The sequence below is a fragment of the Mauremys reevesii genome, linkage group 13, assembly GCF_016161935.1.
Source record: "Mauremys reevesii isolate NIE-2019 linkage group 13, ASM1616193v1, whole genome shotgun sequence".
NCBI lineage: Eukaryota > Metazoa > Chordata > Testudines > Geoemydidae > Mauremys > Mauremys reevesii.
In genome coordinates this window covers 41,904,313-41,926,196 of record NC_052635.1, presented here as the reverse complement: position 1 = coordinate 41,926,196, position 21,884 = coordinate 41,904,313, and the positions used below count along the sequence as shown (strand labels likewise).

Sequence of the window (21,884 nt, the reverse complement as noted above, 5' to 3'; positions counted from 1 at the left end):
TTGCTCTTGCACTTAGAACAGTAGTAGCCATTCCATCTCTTACTCTTTCATGAACAGAGTACTGGTCCGCTAGACCCCCATCTTCCCTTCCACACTGGGATTTGGTGGAAGCATCTTCACTTTCTGTTTTCCCGCAACCCTTTGCTGGAGCTTTCCTTTGATCAGAGACACAACTGGGGAGCCCTTACTCCAAGCGAAGGTCCCAGCAGCAAAGGACCCAACTTAGAGGCTGACTGCAGCTGGTGTTCTCCTAACAACATAAGGTAAAGGCCGTCTCAGGTCCTATACTCATTCAGAAAAGGAGGGGATGCTCACTAATTGAAACTCAATGTCAATGTCAAATTAAGGGTAGTATTTGTTTTACATAAAGTCTTCTTAAAGGGTTTTTCTATCCTTAGCTGCTTTCTTGGCAAGGATACTTTATTTTATTGTAATAGGGAATTTACTCCTTTGCTCCTACCTGCTGTTGGTTTCTACCAGCCAGTTTCCCCTGGTATATAGCTCACAGATTTTATTTGCTTGAACTGAATTACTTTTCTTAAGAATGCTGTACTTGGTGCATAAAATGTTAGCTCAGGTAGGATTTTGGATGAAGTAACATGCACTGCTTGAGCTCCTAAATGTCAAATCTGTGTGGTATTTGTCTTTAAGGCAGTTTAAACATATCTGTAAATGTGCTACAGTAGGTAGTTGTCTTTAAGACATCTTACAGGTGAATTTTCTTTGTCTTTAAATTACTCACAGCACTGAGAGCTCTGGAAACCCCTCTAATTATAATCCTTTATATTCCAGTTCATAAAGTTACAGGCCAGGAACTTCATCCTAGATAAATCTGCTTAGAACAGAATAAATCCATTTTAAATATGGTTTCATCAGGCAGAACCTGACAAGTGGTCAGCTCATCCATGTAATCCAAGGTTTCTTGTTATAACAGAGCCTCACTAATTCACACTATGATAATGGGTATGGGAGGAAAAATAAAAAACAAGCTAACAAATTGCAAAATGTTCTTACACTTATTTTGACAATGGTGTAAAATGTTATGGTACTATAGTATACTCTGTAAAAATACATTGTTAAAAATAAACCATAACAATAGTAAAACTGTTATTCTTTAAAACTCTGCTGATAGGTTCATGAATATCTAATATAGAATCAGTCTTAGCATAGACTGTAGTGAAGTGGTATTTTACTATTAAATTTCTGCACAACTTTTGTGTGCACAAATTATGGCATATATGGATTAGTAAAACTCTGTGGCACCCTTATTCCATAGGAATATATCTTATTTAATGCCTTGGACTTCCAAAGGGAAAACAATTATCCTGCTTTGGTAGAAAAATCTTAACTCTGTTAATGCAGCTAAACTGGAGTGAAGTCTCCTGTTTACACACTAGGGTGTATTGTTTGTAGTTCAGAGTGTGGGGTGGGATCTTCCTATGCTGTAGTGTGTGTGTGTGTACACGTACTGATTCAGATATCTCTTCCTGACCATCTCAACTTCAAAACACTGCAATTGTGGGAAGCAAAGCTTTGTGATATTCAAGAATGGATAATATTCCGGACACCTCTTCAGTGTGCAGGCAAAGCACATCATCAAGTGCCTGAGTTTGGGAGTGACAGAGGAAGGTATTAATGCAAACACCTTTTTCATTTCATGTCAAAATGCAATCTTTTAGAGTGGATCACCTAGACATGTGCTCTCTCCATTCCTAACATTGAGTCAAATGGACTGGGATTGATTATTTTATTTAGGAAAAAATAAACTTCAGTTATGTAAGCTTCCCCTGGTCCTAGAGTGAGGTTCCTCTTGGATAATTTTCATGTCTAATGTGTCAAACAGCAAATAAAAACTCAGAGCAATCCCAACAAACTGAAGTATGGGCTAAGGACAGAAGCCAGAGGTTTGGAAGATTGAACCAAGCAAATCTGACTAGAAATTCTTATTGTAGTGTCTGGGTTTTTGCTCCTAGCGCAGAAGCGGGCTGTCAGCAGATCTGATTTCTTGTGAATTATATGGTCCAATTTCAGACAATGAGTGTGAGGCCCTTCTCCTTTCAAATACATCTAAACATCAGTGGACTTGGCCAGTTTTTCCCAGAGCAGTATGCTTCACCATCATAATGCTTCCTGTTATCCTGCACAGGCTCTGAAAATGCACCTTCCAAGGTGCGCTGGCTGCTTCCTAACAGGTGGTTTTCCTCTTCTGGCTGGAGTTGAGCATGGCAAGTGGGACTTGCATTTGCTCCCCAGCCACCACTTGGACATGAATGCAAGTAGACAATCCAAAGTGAGCCCAAGATCTTTTTGCTCTGCCCTAGCATAACTAGTGATGGAGAATACCTTTTACTAAGCATCCAAATAAATATGTTATGGAGACACTTAGACTGGTTTGATTCTAACTAACATCTGTTGATGTTTTTAAAGACAATACAGTGGACTTAGTGCTACCCTCCTAAATATGCTGAATATATCACACACCCCAAAACCTTGAATCCTCCCATAAAGTTCGAAGCAATAAGTACAAGTGCTATCTCCAGGAAGCAGATATTCTCGCTGTACTTCATAATCCTAGAGCAGGGGTAGGCATCCTATGGCATGCGTGCCGAAGGCGGCACATGAGCTGATTTTCAGTGGCACTCACACTGCCCGGGTCCTGGCCACCAGTCCAGGGGGCTCTGCATTTTAATTTAATTTTAAATGAAGCTTCTTAAACATTTAAAAAACCTTATTTACTTTACATACAACAATAGTTTAGTTATATATTATAGACTTCTAGAAAGAGACCTTCTAAAAACGTTAAAATGTATTACTGGCACGCGAAATTTAATTCACACTTTAATTAGAGTGAATAAATGAAGACTCGGCACACCACTTCTGAAAGGTTGCTGACCCCTGTCCTAGAGAGTTAATTTTACAGACCTTCCTGGAATAAAGAACAAACTCTTTCCTTCCTGGTGCCCGCCTTCTAAGTGAGATTCATGCAGCCAAGCAAGGAGAACTTGTATTTGCATATCCCTGTGGTACTCTACACTTTCACCAAGGTGGCTTTGCCCATGGATTCCTACAAGTAGGGATTCTGTCTACCTCTATTATTTGGCTAAGCCAACACCCTTTTATGCAACTATTCCCCCCACCACCATACATGCATGTGCACGCGCGTGCACACACACGCACAGATAGAATCAGCAATCCACGTCTGTGTGAGTTTTGTTAGACATGGAGAAAACCAAAGTAATGGAGGAAGGAGCTAATAGTGTTTCATCACATCCTGATGGGCTTGATGCTGTAGACCTAAGAGTTCTCAAACTTCATTGCACTGCGACCCCCTTCTAACAATAAAAATTACTACACAACCCCTCAAGGAGGGACTGAACCTGAGCCTGCCCCGTGGGGGTGATTGGGATGGGGGGGGGGGAATAAAGCCAAAGCCCAAGGTCTTCAACCCCAGGTGGGGGGCCTGTAACCTGAGCCCTGCCACCGAAGGCTGAAGCCTTCGTGCTTTGCGGCCTGGGCAGTGGGGCTCGGGTTCAGTTTCGGCCCCAGCAAGTCTAACACCAGTGCTGGCAACCCCATTAAAATGGGGTCGACACTCACTTTGGGGTCTTGACCCACAGTTTGAGAACTGCTGCTGTAGACCCCAATACGTGAGTCCTGTGATGTTTCCTAAACTTAGGTCAGGGGCTGAATTCCAGATCTGAGAATGTTGCATCATGACTAATGGCCTTCTCAGCACACCAGGAATTGTTTGATTTATGTGGACATCTGTCTATCTTGGATGATATTGCATGCTGAAATACCGCAGCAGTAGCCATGCTTGTGGCAGTGATGGCTCCAAAATAACCATGAGTAGGATTGAAACTACTTTAAAAAGAGCTATGCAAAGAAATGTTTTAAAACTGCAGTTTTGGCAGAGGACATTGGGGAGTACAGGTGATCCATTCCCCATGGATGTACCAAGTTTCTAGCCATAGAACACTACCAAAGACAGTTTCCAACATTAATCAACTCACAAATGAGAAGATTTAACATTCTCTCCATTCTTGTACACAAGGAGCAATTCAGATTTTTCAGCTGAGTGCTTGCTTGAGCTTTGCTCTTTCCAGAGAACACCTGAACAACTCCACTAAGAGAAATTAAAGATGTCAGATTTGCTTTCTAGTGAAAATGCCAACTTCTGTATTGGAGAATGGCGTTACATATTCCCTTAAGCCATAACTAGTTGTTAATAACATTTGCTTTTAACGGTTGCTTTTGATGCCCTTTACTGCCAAGGGGGAGAAATGCATACAGTAATGTAGTTTGTCTTGGGTTCGTAAGTGACCCACACTTACAAAAAGTAGACAAGAATGGTAAATCATGATGATTATTTTTTTTTAACTGGGTTTCAGGAATGTATGAAGGCATTTATTTTTCTAATAATTTGGACAAAGTGAATGGATGCATTTTATAGTGAAGTGCAAAATACTAATTGGAATTCTTACTACAGAAAATAAATCATCTAATTTTAAAATCCTTATCCCAGGGCATCTTAATATGTAGGCAGAGCTGTTCCTGGAGACTCTCTTTGTACGGTTATTAAAAGTGACACTTTTTTTACTTTAAGTTTAGTAAGAAAAACTGGTAAGGATTTAACTTAAAGGTGTAGATATTCTCATAAAGGGTCTTTGCTTACCATGCAAACTGTAGATCTTGCATTTGCAGGAAAATTACTGTATAGTTGCAACTTTTACATGATAATTATTTACTACTTAAAAATGTTAGTCCAGTCACACTTTATAGGCAGCTCTGACAGTATCTTTAGAGAAGTTGAGAAAAGTAACTACAAGGGTGGGGAGGAGGAAATAAACATTTGTCATCTTAATCTTTTTATAATAACTTTAGAAGTAAAAATGTACTTTTTAGATAGCTAAGTGCCTAAAGTTAGACACTTAAAGCCATATTTGGATGTATAAATGGGATTCTCAAATAAGAGAGGGGAGGTTATATTACTTCTGTCTTTGGCACTGGGTCTGACAGCTACTGGAATACCATGTCCAGTTCTGGTGTCCACAATTCAAGATAGATGTTGAGAAATTGGAGAGATTTCAGAGAGGAGCCACAAGAACAATTAAAGGTCTTTTTCCAATCCTTTATAGCGATAGATTCAAGTAGCTAAACGTATTCATCTTAGCACACTGAAGGTTTAAAGGTGATTTTATTACAGTCGGTAAATACCTAGATGTTGGGGGGGGGGGGGTTTGATAATGAGTCCTTCAGTCTAGCAGACAGAGGTATAACAAGATTCAGTGGAAGATAGAGTGCACATTTTTAACAGTGAGGGTAATTAATCATTGAAACAATTTACCAAGGGCTGTGATGGCATCCCCATGACGGGCAATTTTAAAATCAAGATTGAATGTCTTTCTAAAACATATGCTGTAGTTTTTAATTTGGGAAAGTCCTATGGACTATGGTACAGGAGGTCAGACTAGATGACTACTGTAGTCCCTTCTGGCCTTAACTATGAATCTGTTTAGGCACCCAAATAATAAAGCAGGCTGACTTTTTTTTTTTTTTTTCCATCTTTCAATTTTGACCTTTAGTCTTTTTTCCAGTTTATTTACCAATTTGTGTAGCTGCTTATTTTTTTAAGTGCTTGATGGAATTCCTAGGAGACTAACTGAAAATCCTTAGTCAATAAGAGCCAGCTGTGCAAGAGAATATCTAGCTTCTGTAGTTCCAATTACAGAATTATTCTTGATGAAATAAAAACAGTTGCTGTTTCTCATAGTTCTTAACGTAAACACTGCTGTCATGTTGTTTCCCCTGGGATATGGGGGTATTTGCTTATATTTTCAAAAAACTCCATTGTCTTGGTCTTTAAAATCTTACAAAACTTTTTTTTTTAAACCAAAGCCCTCTTACTTGTATCAATAGAAGCCAGTTCAGAGACTGTACTAAACTAGTCCAGTTCTGACAGTGCATGTTACAGAATTAACAGACATCTGTCAAGAAGAACAGACGAAAAACTCGGATATCTGAGTACCTGGGGTGTTTATGGCTACCAAGACAAAGGGAGAAGATGTAGAATATGAATAGTTACAGTGAAGTACTATTACTTGGAGGTGGCTTCTTAGTGCCAATTTGGGTCTGAACACATCATTCTTGTGGCGTATATAGCTTCCAAATCCTTGATCCCATTTACATTTTCACTGGTTAATGAATGATCTAAGCCTTTGACAATAGGAATCTGTTCCTCTGGGCAAGGTCCATTTTCCCCACGTTAATGTGATACACCACTAACATTACACCATCTCAGTTTCTTGTGGATTCTCCCCCGCCCGGTCTTCCATTTTAGGATTTTACATGGACATGTAGTACCCTCTTTAATAGCCCTTTCTATAGTTTCCTTAGTCCTTCTGTTGCTTTTATTGAGCCAGAACTGTTGTTTAAAAAGGCTTTTTTAGTTTGTCTAAACTCCTATCACAGGAAAGGTAATTAGTCCAATTTTCCAAATTCAGGAAAAGCACACAAGCTATGAGATAAGATTTATTTTCCCCCCTCCTATCCAAGGTGAGTGATTTTTCTCACACCTCTCATTGGGTCTTTTAAACTTGTATTGCAAAGATTCCTGAAGAGTGGTAACTTGCAGGCAGGCTTTTCTGTTCTATAGAATATATTTTGATTAGAAACTATTTTGATTAGTCAAATGACCTCTTTGCTAAGAGAGCCAACTTCTTAAAAAGATGAAATCCTTTACTCAGTATAAACTGCTTGCTTTGGGAACTCTAAGGTTCTTGGCCTCTTCAGAAGTTTAAAGATGCTGAGGTTTGAATATTTCAGCTATCTTTTGTGAGAAGTACAATATCTTAAGACTTCATAGATCTGTTGCAGTTTCTGATCTCAAAGGCCATGAACTAATATTGTTCACTCTTCATGGTGTTGTACATTTTTACAGAAGGCGTTTTATCTCCCAGCGCTGCTCTCTAGAATTTTTAGAAGACATAGTGGAATGTGCCAGTGTACGAAGGTACTTTTTCAAAAGCAGCATTAATCTTAACTCGTTGCATGCAAGTCCTCTCCTCCCTCCACCCTCCTCAAAGCTGAATATCTGAGGTCCTGCATGCTAGTGCCGCCATCTGATCATAACACTTACATCTTTGTTTTAGATCACTGAATAATTCTTTTTAATTGCAGAACTAAGCTCATACCTGGATCTCCAAGACACAAAAGCTTGAAGAAGATGCACTTCATCAAGAATATGAGACAATATGATACAAAGAATAGCAGGTAATGTTTTATATTCACTTGGGGTCTGATTCTGACACCCTTATTTGCATGAAGTAGGGCTTAACTCATGTGAATAGTCTTTCTGAGTTTAGCTGGGCTATCCATCTATGTGAATAAGTACCAGTTTACATGAGTAAAGCTGGCAGATTTGGGTCACAAATAATTACAGCTTAACACACACAAATGTTGGAGTCGGGCTGGCTTATCCAAAGATTTCATACTTGGACACTGCAGTAAATGGGATGTTCATCTAAAATATATTTGGGGGGGGAGTGGGAGAGATGAGATTTTTTTTTTAATTTTATATACATCTATTTTATATACATGTATTGTATAAATGTAAAATGTATCCATACAAATACATTTGCCAAGATTACGTGAGGGTAAAAGCCAACAGGGAGCCTCAGATGGTTGAGCAGTGTGACACTTGGGGAATTGTTTGGGTCGGAAAAGAACTTTGTGACTTCAGCTCTTGAAGTGGAGAGAATGAATCATTCTCAAATTTCATAAATAAGTAAACTCTACAGTTCTATTTTATAGTGTTTAACACTAGACTGTTGTTCTTAGCTCCAGCTAATTAGAGAGGCTGTATGCTCCAGGGAATAGGGAATGGAATGGAAAGTCTGGAGACCTGAGTTGTGCTCCTGGCTGTTCCATCAGTTTGTTGAGTGACCCTGTACAAGTCATGTAACCTCTCTGTGCCTGAGTTTTGTGGGCAGTAAAATGAAGATAATAATCTGTACTCACTTCTTGTAAAGCTCTCACAACTTGGGGGGGGGGGGGGGATGATTTATGTAGGAGCCAAGTATCCTCTATCAATAGAACCTTAGAAATGTAGGGTTGGAAGGGACCTCAAGAGATCATCTAGTCCAGCCCCCTGCACAGAGGCAGGACCAAGTATACCTATACCAACCCTTACAAGTGTTTTTGTCCAATTCTCATCTTAAAAACCTCCAATGATGGGGATTCTACAACCTCCCTTGGAAGCCTGTTTATTGCTTAACTATCCTTAAGAGTTAGAAAGATTTTTCTAATATCTAATCTAAATCTCCCTTGCTTCAAATTAAGCCATCTTACTTCTTGCCCTATTTTTAATATAAACTCCACAACCATCCTAGGTTCTTTAGAGAAGCCGTTTAAGAAAAACCTTGTGTGTGCACACTTCATAGGAAACTACAGGATTACTAGCAAGGCTGCTGTTTTATAGCTGCAGAAAACTTTTGTTTCAGTTCTCATTTTAATCTTTTCTTGTCTGCTTTCAGGATAGTATTAATCTGTGCTAAACGAACCTTATGTGTGGCTTTTTCTATCCTGCCGTATGGGGAGAGCTTACGAATCAGGTGAGTCTATATTTGTAACTTGATATATCTGCACTGCTCTGAAATGTCCAGTCCGTTACCATATATAACAGCCTAATTTATGAAATGACGTAGCCTCATAAGTGAGTGTAACTGTAATATACCATAGCCCATTTTAGTATACCCTGAAACAAAAGAAAATGCATATTTTAAATGTGCTCATCAGACTTAAGGCATGTACAAAATAGCAATGCACTCATTGAGTAGTAAAATAAAATATAAAAATCAAATTGATTCCATGTCAATTAAAGTACTCAACCAGACTTCCCATAGAGAGTCAGTAAAATCCCCCCTCCTCCCCAATTCAACAGCCAAAAGCCCATGCATAGTAGTCAAGTGTAAAAGTATAATTAGGCAAGCCAAAAAGAATTTGAAGAGCAACTAGTGAAAAATACACACAGTAACAGCAAAAATTTTCAGTACATCAGAAGCAGGAAGCCTGCCAAGCAATCACTGGGGCCACTGGATGATCAGGGTGCTAAAGGAGCACTCAAGTAAGACAAGACTGTTGCAGAAAAGCCAAATGAATTCTTTGTGTCAGTCTTCACTGCAGAGAATGTGAGGGAGAGTCCCACTCTTGAGCCATTCTTTTTAGGTGATAGATCTCAGGAGCTGTCCCAGATTGAGGCGGTTTGGGAATAAATTGATATATTAAACAGTAATAATTCACCAGGACCAGAATGTATTCACCAAGAGTTCGAAGGAACTCAGATATGAAATTGAAGAACTACTAATCATATTTTTTAAAAGGGTCAAGACGCAATCCTAGCAATTACAGGCTGGTGAGCCAAACTTCAGTATCAGGCAGATTGGTTGAAACTATAGTAAAGAATCAAATTATCAGGCACACAGATGAACACGATGTGTTCGGGAAGAGTCAGCACTGCTTTTGTATAGGGAAGTCATGCCTCACCAATCTATTAGAATTCTTTGAGGGTGTCCACAAACAATCCAGTGGATATAGTATACTTGGACTTTCAGAAAGCCTTTGACAAGGTCCTTCACCAAAGGCTCTCAAGCAAAGTAAGGAGTTATGGGATAAGAGGGAATGTCCTCTCATGGATCAGTAAATGGTTAAAAGATAGGAAACAAAGGTTAGGAATAAACGGTCAGTTTTCACAGTGGAGAAGTAACTAGCAGAGTCCCCCAAGGATCTATACAGGGACCAGTGCTGTTCAGCATCTTCATAAATGATCTGGAAAAGTAGTAAACAGTGAGGTAGCAAAGTTTATAGATGATTAAAAAAAAATTATTCGAGATAGTTAAGTCCAAAGCTGACTCCAAAGAGTTACAAAGGGATCTCACAAAACTGGGTGACTGGGCAACAAAATGGCAGATGAAATTCAATGTTGATAAATCCGCAGTAATGCACATTGGAAAACATAACCACAACTATGCTTACAAAATGATGGGGTCTAAATTAGCTGCTACCACTCAAGAAAGATCTTGGAGTCATCATGTATAGTTCTCTGAAAACATCCGCTCAGTGTGCAGCAGCAGTTAAAAAAGCAAACAATGTTAGGACCTGTTAGAAAAGGGACAGATAAGACAGAAACAATCATCATGCCACTACATAGATCCATGACACACCCACATCGCTAATACTACATTGAGTTCTGTTTGTCCCAGCTCAAAAAAGATATATTAGAACCGCAAAAAAGTACAGAGAAGGGCAACAAAATGATTAGGGGTATGGAACTGCTTCCATATGAGGAGAGATTAAAAAGACTGAGACCACTCAGCTGGGGAAAGAGACAAATAACGGGGGGAAAAGATTGAGGTCTGTGAAATCAAGAATGGTGTAGAGAAAGTGAATAAGGAAGTGCTATTTACTCCTTCACATAATACCCGAACAAGGGTCACGCAATGAAATTAATAGGCAGCAGGTTTAAAACAAACAGAAGGAAGTATTTCTTCACACAACATACAGTCAACCTGTGGAACTCATTGTCAGGTAATGTGCAGGTGAAAAGTATAGCCAGGTTCAAAAAAGAATTAGCCATTGGTGGACCTATTCTCCATGAACTTATTAGCCAAGATGGTCAGGAATGCAACCTTATGCTATGGGTGTTCCTAGACTTCTGACTGCTAGAAGCTAGGACAGGATGGATCACTCAATACATTGCCCTCTTGTGTTCATTCCCTCTGAAGCATGTCACCAGGCAGGTTTGAAGACAGGATACTGGGCTAGATGCACCATTGGTCTGACCCACTATTGCCATTCTTATGTTTTTATGAGGTGTTTGCTTTGGGATTTAAAAGGGAAATAGGGCCATGTTCCTGGAAACACTTATGCCCATGCTTAACTTCATGTATGTGAAACCATTTTATCATGAGACTACTCGTGTGCAGGGTTAGCAAGTGCCTAAGTGTTTGCAATATCAAGGCCTAAGACATCTTGCTTGATGCAAAAATCTGACAATGAATAAGGTTGTGGTGTTAGGATAGAAACCTTTTTTTTTTTAAGGTAACCAGTTATGCTACACTTTTAGGAGTTTTTGTTTTCAATAAAAGATTCAAATATTGTGTAAAAGTCAAACTACCTCTCTCTCCTTCCTCCTTTTGCCACCACTCTAATAGTAATAGTAAAAGATTGGAGCTAGGAGTCTTGAGTTTACTTTTCTTGGCCAAAAAAAAAAAAATCTAATCAAAAAAGATGGAGTGCAATAGGTATTTGTCACCAATTGTGCTTTTGTTTGGGCTTTGTGTGTGTGTTGGGGTTTTTTTTTGTTGTTGTTTTTTTTTAAAAGGTTTTTTCCTTTATATAATGTGAGAAGGGGATTTGCTATCACCTTGGCCAGCCAGCACCAACATCAAACAACTTGAGTTGGGAAGTTTCAAGCATTTAAGTTAAAGGGAATGGAAACTTGCCAGTCCTGATAAGAGAAACTGGATAACTCCATTGGATTGGTCATCCTTGCCCACCTTATTGCACTGTTTGCAGTTGGTTCTCTTCAAAGTTTTGAGGTAGTGCTCAGTGCCCTATTAGCTTTTTTAAAAATATTTTGGTCAGACTGTTCATTATTTTGCACTTAGAGCTGATATCACTAGAGGTAAAGGCAACTGCTATCTTTCCTGACTCTCGTTTTCAGCCATAATAATTAATACTTTAAGATGCTCCTCTGACTCTTTATGAAGAGACGTATTAAGCCCTGAAAATAACATTAAATGCTGAATGCCACTGTAACTTTGCCTACTACCAAGAACTGAAAACAATCCATTATGGCAAATTATATGCAATGTATTTTGGAAATGTAAGAAATGTGCTCAAAGTGTACACAATACAATTGCAAATACTCACACATGAGGAATAATAAGTGAGAAGAACTAGAGGAAAAATCCATGTAGGACTCTCTTGTGAGCTTTGAGCTAGCTCTGTGGACATTTGATTTACATAGTCTACAGAAAGTATTGCATTTACTCTTAATCCACCTTTGCTAAAACAATTGTGTTGTCATTTGTGTCCTGTGCATAACTTATGGAAGAAGGAAACGGATGTTTATTGGTGGAAATTGTATTGTATGCAAACATACTTTCTACAAAAATAGGCAATGGGGAAATGCTTCTCTCACTTGATGGGAAAGCAGCAAGGTCACTTGAAAGAGTTGCATTTTATAGCTGGCTGCTAGAGTACCACTATTTTCAGCTTTTCCTTGTCAAATGATGATGGTAATATTTTTTTAGACTGGAGTAAGAGGCAAAATTGCTGTTACTAAAGTAGAGTTCTGCTAGAAATCTCTATATTTATTTAGTCAGTGTGTTCTTCATGAAGGTGGGCTCCAGTCAGTAAAGTGTAACTGAAAGGTAAGCTGATAGTGCAGGGAAACTAGTAATGTAAAATGTGTTTGCTGCTTGCATTTGCTACCTGAAACTTGTACATTTGTTAGTGCAGTATAGGGTTGTACACGTGTGTAGAAAGATTACATATGGCTCAGTTTAAATGATAGTAAGCATAATACTGAGCTGAATTAAAAATAACCAGTTTCCATCCTGTTAGATTGTTCTCTAGTTAAGTGAACCTCTTACATTTTGAGTCGAGCATTTAAAAATTAATGCTTGCTTGAAAAGGGGAATGGGAAGACAGAGTGGAATTTTTTTCCAGTGGTGTTAATGTCGGTACTATGGCATGTCTAGTGTTTACTGTAGAGGAAGTTAGACTTGTAATGCAGTTTCTTATAGTACACTTGAGTATCCATCTTCATTTACAGTGATCTAAAAATGGAAGGGCAGAAACAGCGACATCCTTCTGGTGGTGTTTCAGTCTCTTCAGAGATGGTTCTTGGATTGGAAGGAGTGGAGCTTGGAGCTGATGGCAAGGTAAAGAAATATTTTTTCTTGTAGAGTCCACCATGCTAATGAATGGAGCTGTGGGTGGAGTAGAGAATTGAGGATTGGTGGGTCTGAGTGGTGTTCTCTGCTCTGTCACTATATGACTGTGAGGCATAGACATTAAATGACCTGCCCCATCCCGCCAGAGGTGCTGAAGCTTAATTATTGTTTATAAAGTACTTTGAGATCCTTTCATGAGAGGTGTCCCGGGAGGTGGAGAAGAGCTCTTTCCCTATGTGGCACTGATGGGCCACAAGGGTCATGCTGGGTCTGGGGAGGCCCCTGTCCAGTTCATTCTCCCTATTGGCAGAGAAGCTATCTTCTCCTGGGGTTCCCAGAGCAGTGCACTGATGCTGCTGCTTTGGTGCAGATATGGGCCCAGCCTCAGATTAGAAAATTCATGTTCAGTTATTTGGCATGCTACCAAAATTCTGCTGACAATGCAAGTGTTGAAAGAGAAATAGTGACTCCTCCAACGTTTATATGTGTGCCAAACCTGAATGAAATTTAATGGGACAAAGAAATAACACTTTTCTGGCCCCGGCTTTCTCCCTGTTGAATTTTCCAAGGCCTGTTGCAAACAATGCTGACTATTGAGAAACAGTTGCAAGCATTTTTTTAGAATGGAAAGTGTTAGCCTAAATATAGAGGTAATTCACAGCTCCTCCTATAATTGCTAACACGTGTTGTCTTTATTTAGGTTGTGTCCTATGCAAAGTTCTTGTATCCAACCAATGCCCTTGTTGGCCGCAAAATTGATAATCATGGTGCTGCTCCTCCATGTCGATTCAATGCTTCACGGAGTCTGACGGGGTCAAGACATAAAACTGTAACCACTAAAACAATACCACCAGGAACAGAAATAGGTAAAAACCCCATATGGTTTTGTACTGCTTGCATGCAAGGGGAACTGCAATACCCTCTTTCCTTGTAAGATGCTCTAAAATGGCAGGAATAAATTTGCCTGGAACAAGGCTAGATAACAGTAGGAACTGAAGGCTATCAGCAACAAGCACTTTTAGGAAGGATTTGTTATAGCTGAGAATTCTTCAGGAGGCCATTCCCTAAAGCTGTGGCCAAAGACTAGTCTAAGCATCTGATCCCTTCACTAAAGATAACTAAGCACAAAGGAGTGAAAAGCTCAGAGGAGATAAAAGGCTACACAACAAAACAGCATTGATCTTTGGAATTGCTATTTTATTACCTGTTTCTGTGTAATCAATTTAGTTACCTTTCCTATCAGGAGAGACAACACTACACTTTGTAAAGGATAGAATTTTGCCCTGAACTCCTTAAGAATTACTTGAACACATGGAAACGTAAGGAAGAACTCTCCCTGCCCTTCCAGCATAACAAGACCTAACCTAAAGGAACACTTATAAGTGATTTTTCTTAAAATCAGACTAAATACCATAGACTTCATGTGTCCAACTGACTGCCCAAAAGATTTTATTTTTTTAAGAGTGTAAGCAAGTTCATTTTGTCTGTGCCATCTGTGAGGAGGTGCGGTTGCTATTTTCACATGTGCAAGTTTTGGTCATGCCAGAGGTAGGGAGGGGAATCAATTTCTGCACACTTACAGAATAAGAGGTCTAGTCACAGTTTTGCTCAAAATACAAACAAATTACCAGAGTATCAGATTCCCTAAAGTAGCAGCATTTAAGTTGTTCAACGCTGATATTTAAGTGGCATCTTACCTGCAGAAGATGTTTCCAGTGTCCCTCTCTAACAGTTAAACACCCCAACCCACCAGCTCTTGCTGTTCAAACCAGAAACCAATATACCTTACAGTGCTTCAGTGGTAAAAAGGCAACTATGTAAAAGTGACACAGCTAATTCAACAGATCTGCTACCTGCACGTACTTTACAAAACAAATGTGTTCGTTTTGTTCATACTGTAGAGTCAATACATCTTTGTGAAAGTGAGCTTGGTTCTGTTGTGGCTCATGCATCAGTGATTCTAAGTGCAGAATCTTTTATCACGTGTGGTAATGCATGAGCTGACAAGAACTCAGTTCAACTTTCAGATCCAGATTTAAAGCTGCATGACTGGCATTTGAAGTGTTCATCTTTCTGCTTGCAAAAAGAGCACATTTGGAACCATGGAAAGATATAAATATGGAATCATATGGATATAATTTTTAGTCACTTTTTTCAGATTATAATCACACTTAAACAATATTCTAACAGGAGACCATAAAATAGACTTTTGTGTATCTGGCCAACATATGTAACCACTTTACCCTTGCCCTCCACTAAACTAGAACCTCCAATGCTGTGCCATTTCTGGCATCCTTACGTAACACCCATAAATAACTTTTTTTTTTTTTTACAAACAGAACTTTCTTTCAGACCTTTACCTCTGCTGCTTGAATGTTCCAGCTAGAATGAACCTGCTCTGCTGCTAATGTACCAGAGGTGTTCTCTAACAGTTTGCTGACTTCAGTGGAATATAAGTAACATGACAATAGAACACCAGGTGCAGCAGAATACCAGTAGGCAAAAATAACTGGATCCTTTTAACTCAGCAGTGTAAGGACTAATGATGAAAACATCCAGCTGACTCCTACTCCGCACAACTGCTCACCTTCTTTCTAAATTTAGAGAGGAGCCAGCTTCTTTCTTGTGCTCCAACCCCTTTTATGCCACTCTGGAAGTGGCCTTTGCCTGGTATAACATGTTCCTAGACAGTGCAGAGTTCTTTTCTCCTCTGTTTCCACCACGCCCCTGCCCTAGCATAAATAGGAAGGAAAGGGTGTAATAGCTACTAAGAGGTTGTTACAAGCCAGTACAACATAAAGCAGCTCCAAGACTGTGCTAAGTGCAAGGCAGGTCCCTGGTTAAAGCCTGAATATGGGAGGTGCAAAGAGAGATCCTGATCCCATTGAAATCTGTGACTTCGACAGTTGGAGATAAGGTTGTCTCATTCTTCATTCTTCTCACTAAAACCCTTGTAATATCCATGGACTGAGTATTTTTTTTATTCAGATCATGGGGTATTGTACTATTTAAAAACAATGTGTGAGTGCTTCATCCTCCTTTTTTGTTTGCATTATGGATGAGTTCTTGGTTCATGGTAGAGCTTACATGCTTTTTCACATTCTGTATGTCATATACAATGTATTACTATTTTTAAGCAGCAAAACAAAATTGCAAACCAATAATGTGCTTATTTAAAAAAAGCACTTGCTTTTTGTATCCTGTTGTCACTGCCTTCCAAGTACTGTCTTTGTGGTCGGTGTATAGTATGTACTGTAGTGTTTCCTGGAGCATGAGTAGGTGACCTGCAGCTTCAGAATTTGCAGACCCAAGAATTTGGGGCATTGAGTAGGATAGTTAAATGAATTTTCTTCTCCCATTTGCAGATTGTCTCTAATCTTAGAGATGGTATTGCCACCCTTACTTCTTGTGTCTATTGGGTTTCCGGGAAACGGGGCGGGCAAAGCCCGCCCCATGCTAACGGATCCCCCCAGGAATCTCTTTCTTAAACAAAAAAAAAAAGAGCTTTATCTTACAACTCATGCTTTATTTACTTCTCCCATTCTTCCAGGAAACGAAGTTGGTGAGTCATCAGAGTATAATCCGAATCTCCTGGATGATCCTCAATGGCCTTGTGGGAAACACAAGCGTGTTCTCATCTTTGCATCTTACATGGTAAGAAATTGGTATATTTTCACTGAGCAGCCCTCTGGCTCCCTGTGCATACGTACTCAGCGCATGGATGCTCAGTGTCAGTAAAGAACTACCTTGGATAAAATGTGCCCTGTTTATAGTTTTCCCAATAAGTACTCAAACAGACATAGTTGTGCTTTGAACTTGAGCACTACTGAGTTACAGAGCAGTGCCAAACACTACATTAGTAATAGATTACCAGAGAGCGCTAAGGATCTTCTGTCCTCAGAGAGATTAAACTTCTGTCTGAGATTCGATGGTGATGACCCAATTAAGCATAGACTCCATTGTAGTGAATATGCAAGGAATGTGTGTTCAGTAGTGCATAAATTAGTTAGTGTTCCTAAATAATATTATGGACAAAGGCACGTTTTAAAGATGTTGCAGCAAAAGCTTGTCTATTAGAACTGGTGGCGATGACTGGATATCAGTAATTTAGAACAACATTTTGTCTGTTATCTATAACCACTGATCAGTGGTAGCTACAAAAAATTAATTTTATGAGCCTCTGGGATTAGTTTATGCACAGCTACTTTGCTTAACACATTAAAGCAATTAGTCTTCCTGACAGTTTGTTCCAGGAGTGAACTCCTATTTTATTAAATTTGAAGGAACTCTTAGAGCGTGGAAATCTTGCAAAACAATGGCCGCTAGTTACACCGAGAGAAACAGCATAAAGATCAAAGAATAGATCCAACAACCAAAGAGAGCGCTGATTTCAGGATTGTTTAATTTTGTTCCCAGGAACGCTGTCAGCTGAAGCTGTAGGATTCTCTGCCACTTCTCTCACGAGAAACTGACTCATAGCAGCAAGACAGTGTTTGGGTCATTTGGGAACTGTAGTCTACTCCAGGTCTGAGAATTAGGATTTCTTCATTTTGCCACACTTTGGCTCCTTTATTTTTTCAAAGCATCGCAGTGAGATTGGGATTACTACAGCTTTCCGTTGACATGACCTTATTTCAACTGTTTGTCTAGCAGTTACTCTACTCCACTAACTTATGTGCCTCAACATGTAATGCTGATGTTTGTAACAGCAGGTTACCACTCTTAAGGCCAGAAGGCTTACTTTACCCTGCACAAACTTCATTCTCTGGCACCTCTTTGTCATGAGACCATATAGCCCTGCTCACACACCTTTATTGACCCTTAATGTTTTTGGGAAGAAGTGAACTCCTTCCTCTCTCATCATATAGGCCATGAAATAATACTTGGCACTTGAAGATGTGGACAGACTAACAGCAGACTGATGGCTTTGTGGCCTACAACAGGCATCTGTAACAGTACCTAACGTTCCATACTGGTCACTGGCACGGCTCAATCATGATAGTTTAGTAGGGAAGTTCTCACGATGAGCAGTGTCACTGACAGCTGAGTTCTAGCTTCACAGGAGTGTCCCCACACTTCCCTGTGTTTGTTAAAGGTAAAGCATTGGGTAGGTAATGAAGCCTGTATGTCAGGCTCTGAGGAGCTTATACTAGAAAGGGAGCCTGATCTATTGGGCAAGTCACTGACCCTCCCGGTTTAAGTTTCACAGTCTGTGAAATGGGGATAATTGTCTGTCTTGCAAATTGCTGAGATTATTTTAATATTTTTGTAAGCACTGGGTGTGCACTACAGGAGTGCAAAATATTATTAAAGACATGTCTGTCTCGCCTTTGTATCAAACAGGGGGTATGCTTGAAGGGCACCTATAATGCATTACAGACCATAAAACCACAAATGTTCTAGAAAATTTGCCTCTTGTATTTCAGACCACAGTAATAGAATACGTGAAACCCTCAGACCTTAAAAAGGACATGAATGAAACTTTTAAAGAGAAGTTTCCTCACATCAAGCTAACGCTGAGCAAAATCAGAAGGTAAGAAACAAGCACTTGAGAATAGAAAGGAAAGAGAGAATGTCCTTTAAGCCTCTTGTACAAGCTGCTTCCTCTAAAACTTGTATGGAATTAAGTATTCTATTAATAGTATATATGATTAAATACTGATGATCTGTTGATACCAGTTAAGCTGGCTGTGGGATGGCAGCCGTTACAGGAATGCTTAGGATGCTGGAAATGGTCTTCATATAACTCAGCCTAAAAGTAGTTATTTTCAGACTAATACTGCATTTTTGTTGACTTAGTACTAATATAATAGCAAATTACAAGTGACTCAACAATCCTTCTGCAAACTATGGATCAAAACCTAAGTGGACTTCAGAGCCTACAATGTGCTCCACCTTTTCTATAAGCAGTCTGTGCCTCCATCTGGGACACATGGCTATCTATTTCTATTTGAGTAATGAGAAAATATCCTGTGGTTTTGGCTTGTTATAGGAAACTGCAGAATGGGGGGAAAAAAAATCCAGGCAACTTCCCCTTTCTGTGCCACAATATGGCAATTATCTTTAAAGAAAACTACAGTGATTTGTTATAGTACCTTTTAGTGAAATAAATACCCATAAGAAATACAATTATTCAAAATATAATTTCAGATATTTTAGAAATACCCTATGAACACATTTAACTTCTATCTTCAGGGAGGGGCATTGTCTTGATGATACAGAACTGTACTTCCCAGTGGGAAGACTGTCATCTGTGAATAGCAAACTTAGGCCCTGACTCCACAAACCCTTATGCGCTGTAGTCCTATTCACTTCAATGGGACCGTGCATGAGCATAAATTTCAATAGGAGTCCTATGAATGGCGAGTAGGCAGGATCGAGCCCTATGGAAATTCAGACACCACTTGAAATCGCTGAAAACCAGTTTAATAACTTGAACAGAGTATTCAGCTAACTTAAAAAAATTTGGAACTGAGTTTTACTGGGACTTGAATTCTTATTTTCTCAGCTCTAATATGTTTCATCAAAATAGCAGTTTCCTGTTTGGCTATTTAATTCTTATATTTACATACTGAATATTTTCTTAGGGACTTAGGCCTGGTCTACATTACAACTTTAGGTCGAATTTAGCAGCGTTGCCTCGATTTAACCCTGCACCCGTCCACACAACGAAGCCCTTTTTCTTTTCGATTTAAAGGGCCCTTTAAATCGATTTTTCTTCCACCTTCGGGATTAGCGCTGAAATCGGCCTTGCCGGGTCAAATTTGGGATAGTGTGGACACAATTCGATGGTATTGGCCTCAGAGTGTTCCATTGTGACCGCTCTGGACAGTGCTCTCAACTCAAATGCACTGGCCAGGTAGACAGGAAAAGGCCCGCAAACTTTTGCTCATCAGCATGATGTGCACACTGCCCAGCCTGTACTTTGTGAGACGTCTATGACTGTCCTTCTCGTCACCCCGCTGCCGTCGCCTCCTCACCTGGTTTTGCGTGAAACAACCCTCTGCCGTTGCTCTGACAGAGGGAGGGGCGACTGACAACATGGCTTACAGGGAATTAAAATCAACAAAAGGGGTGGGTTTGCATCAAGGAGAAATGCAAACAACTGTCACACAGAATGGCCCCCTCAAGGATTGAACTCAAAACCCTGGGTTTAGCAGGCTGTTGATTTCACAAAACAAATCGGGTCAATTTCTTGTTTTGATCCATCTATCTTTTATATCTTAGGCTGGTAGCAGATGGTGCAGTACAACTGCTAGCCATCGTCATCTCCTGGGTGCTCAGCAGAAGATGGGAATGACCTGGCTGAGTCACTCCCATGTCTGCCCAGGCGCCCCTGACCGATCGCACCGAGGTCGGCTAAAAGAGCACCCAGGAATATGATGATGATGGCTACCAATCGTAATGCACCATCTGCTGCCAAAAGCAATGAACTGCTGCTGTATAGCAATGTAGTCCCACGTCTGCCAGCACCCAGGAGACGTATGGTGACAGTGAGCTGAGTGGACTCCATGCTTGCCGTGGTATGGCGTCTGCTCAGGTAACCCAGGGAAAAAAGCGTGAAACGATTGTCTGCCCTTCCTTTCACAGAGGGAGGGAGGGAGAGGGGGGCCTGATGACATGTACCCAGAACCACCCGCGACACTGTCTTTGCCTCATCAGGCATTGGGATCTCAACCCAAAAGCGGAGACTGTGGGAACTGTGGGATAGCTACTCACAGCTACCCACGGTGCAACGCCCTGGAAGTTGACCCTAGCCTCGGAACTGTGGGCGCAGTCCGCCAACTTAATGCACTGAGAGCATTTGGGGGGGGGACGGGGACAATCAACTGTATAAAAACGATTTCTAAAAAAACAGACTTCTGTAAATTTGAGCTAATTTCATAGTGTAGACATACCCTTCATCATCTTAGTACAACCACTGTAGATATTTACAATCAGAGATATTACATCAATTTTTGTTTAATATACAGTGTCTTGTATGTGTCGAATGTTAAATTTGAAAAAACTAGTTCTTTATTTGCATGCAGACACCGTTCCCTGAAGTCCCATTTCCCTCTTCTCTTCAACTGCTCCCACTCCCTATTCTTGCATGTTTAGAGAGGAATCTTTCACAGATACAGCATGACCAATAGCACTACAAGTTTGCACCACTGCCCTGCCAATTTGCCTTAAAACTGATATAGAGGGATTACCTCCATGTGACAAGGAGGTTCAGTCTCCTTGGCCTCTGAAAGTGCTAGTTAATGCCAGCATCATGGTAGCTTCTGCATTGTGGAGGCCTGTCCACTGGGAACTGTACTGAGAATACCAGTTCACTTTATATGCCACCAAACAGCCTTCGGCTGGTAACAGCATTGTTGAGAACTAGTCTGGATTATATATGAACCAGATGAATAAATTCAGGGCTTCAGTCCCTTTACCAATCCTTGCTTCCTTCACACTGAAGAGTTTCCAATGTTTTTTAGAAACCATTTCATGTGATAAAGATATTTTGTCTCCTCACAGCTTAAAGAGAGAGATGTGGAACCTGAGTGAAGAGTGCAATCTAGAGCCAGTTACTGTGTCAATGGCGTATGTTTACTTTGAGAAGCTTGTTCTCCAAGGCAAGCTCAACAAACAGAACCGCAAACTGTGCGCTGGTGCTTGTGTGCTTCTTGCAGCCAAGATCAGCAGTGATCTCAGGAAACATGAAGTGAAACACCTTATTGATGTAAGTATCGTTTGAATTTTTTCATTCACGGTCCTAAGCTCTGTCTTTTTATTAATGTTGCAGTCTTGTATTTTATGAGCTAAGACCAAGACTTTTTCAAAAATTAGGCACCTGTTTTTTGGGGGGAAACGGCCTGTGTTTTTATTTGATCTCCAAACAGCACCCCTAAAACTTCTGGGCTTGTCCCTTTCAGCATGCAAAAACCTGTTTGC

General features: G+C 40.1%; 1 protein-coding gene across 2 annotated transcripts in view; it reads left to right on the top strand.

Moving 5' to 3' along the window:
- CABLES2 (Cdk5 and Abl enzyme substrate 2) overlaps positions 1–21,884 on the top strand; it is a 36,625-nt gene that overhangs the window by 10,852 nt on the left and 3,889 nt on the right. The window contains exons 2-9 of one of the 2 annotated variants that reach the window (XM_039499261.1): positions 6,941–7,012; positions 7,180–7,272; positions 8,535–8,612; positions 12,839–12,947; positions 13,660–13,825; positions 16,510–16,613; positions 18,386–18,492; positions 21,468–21,672. In XM_039499261.1, the coding sequence (XP_039355195.1) occupies positions 6,941–7,012; positions 7,180–7,272; positions 8,535–8,612; positions 12,839–12,947; positions 13,660–13,825; positions 16,510–16,613; positions 18,386–18,492; positions 21,468–21,672 (934 nt within the window). The remainder of the gene's footprint in view (positions 1–6,940; positions 7,013–7,179; positions 7,273–8,534; positions 8,613–12,838; positions 12,948–13,659; positions 13,826–16,509; positions 16,614–18,385; positions 18,493–21,467; positions 21,673–21,884) is intronic. The other variant, XM_039499262.1, reaches the window with a different exon arrangement.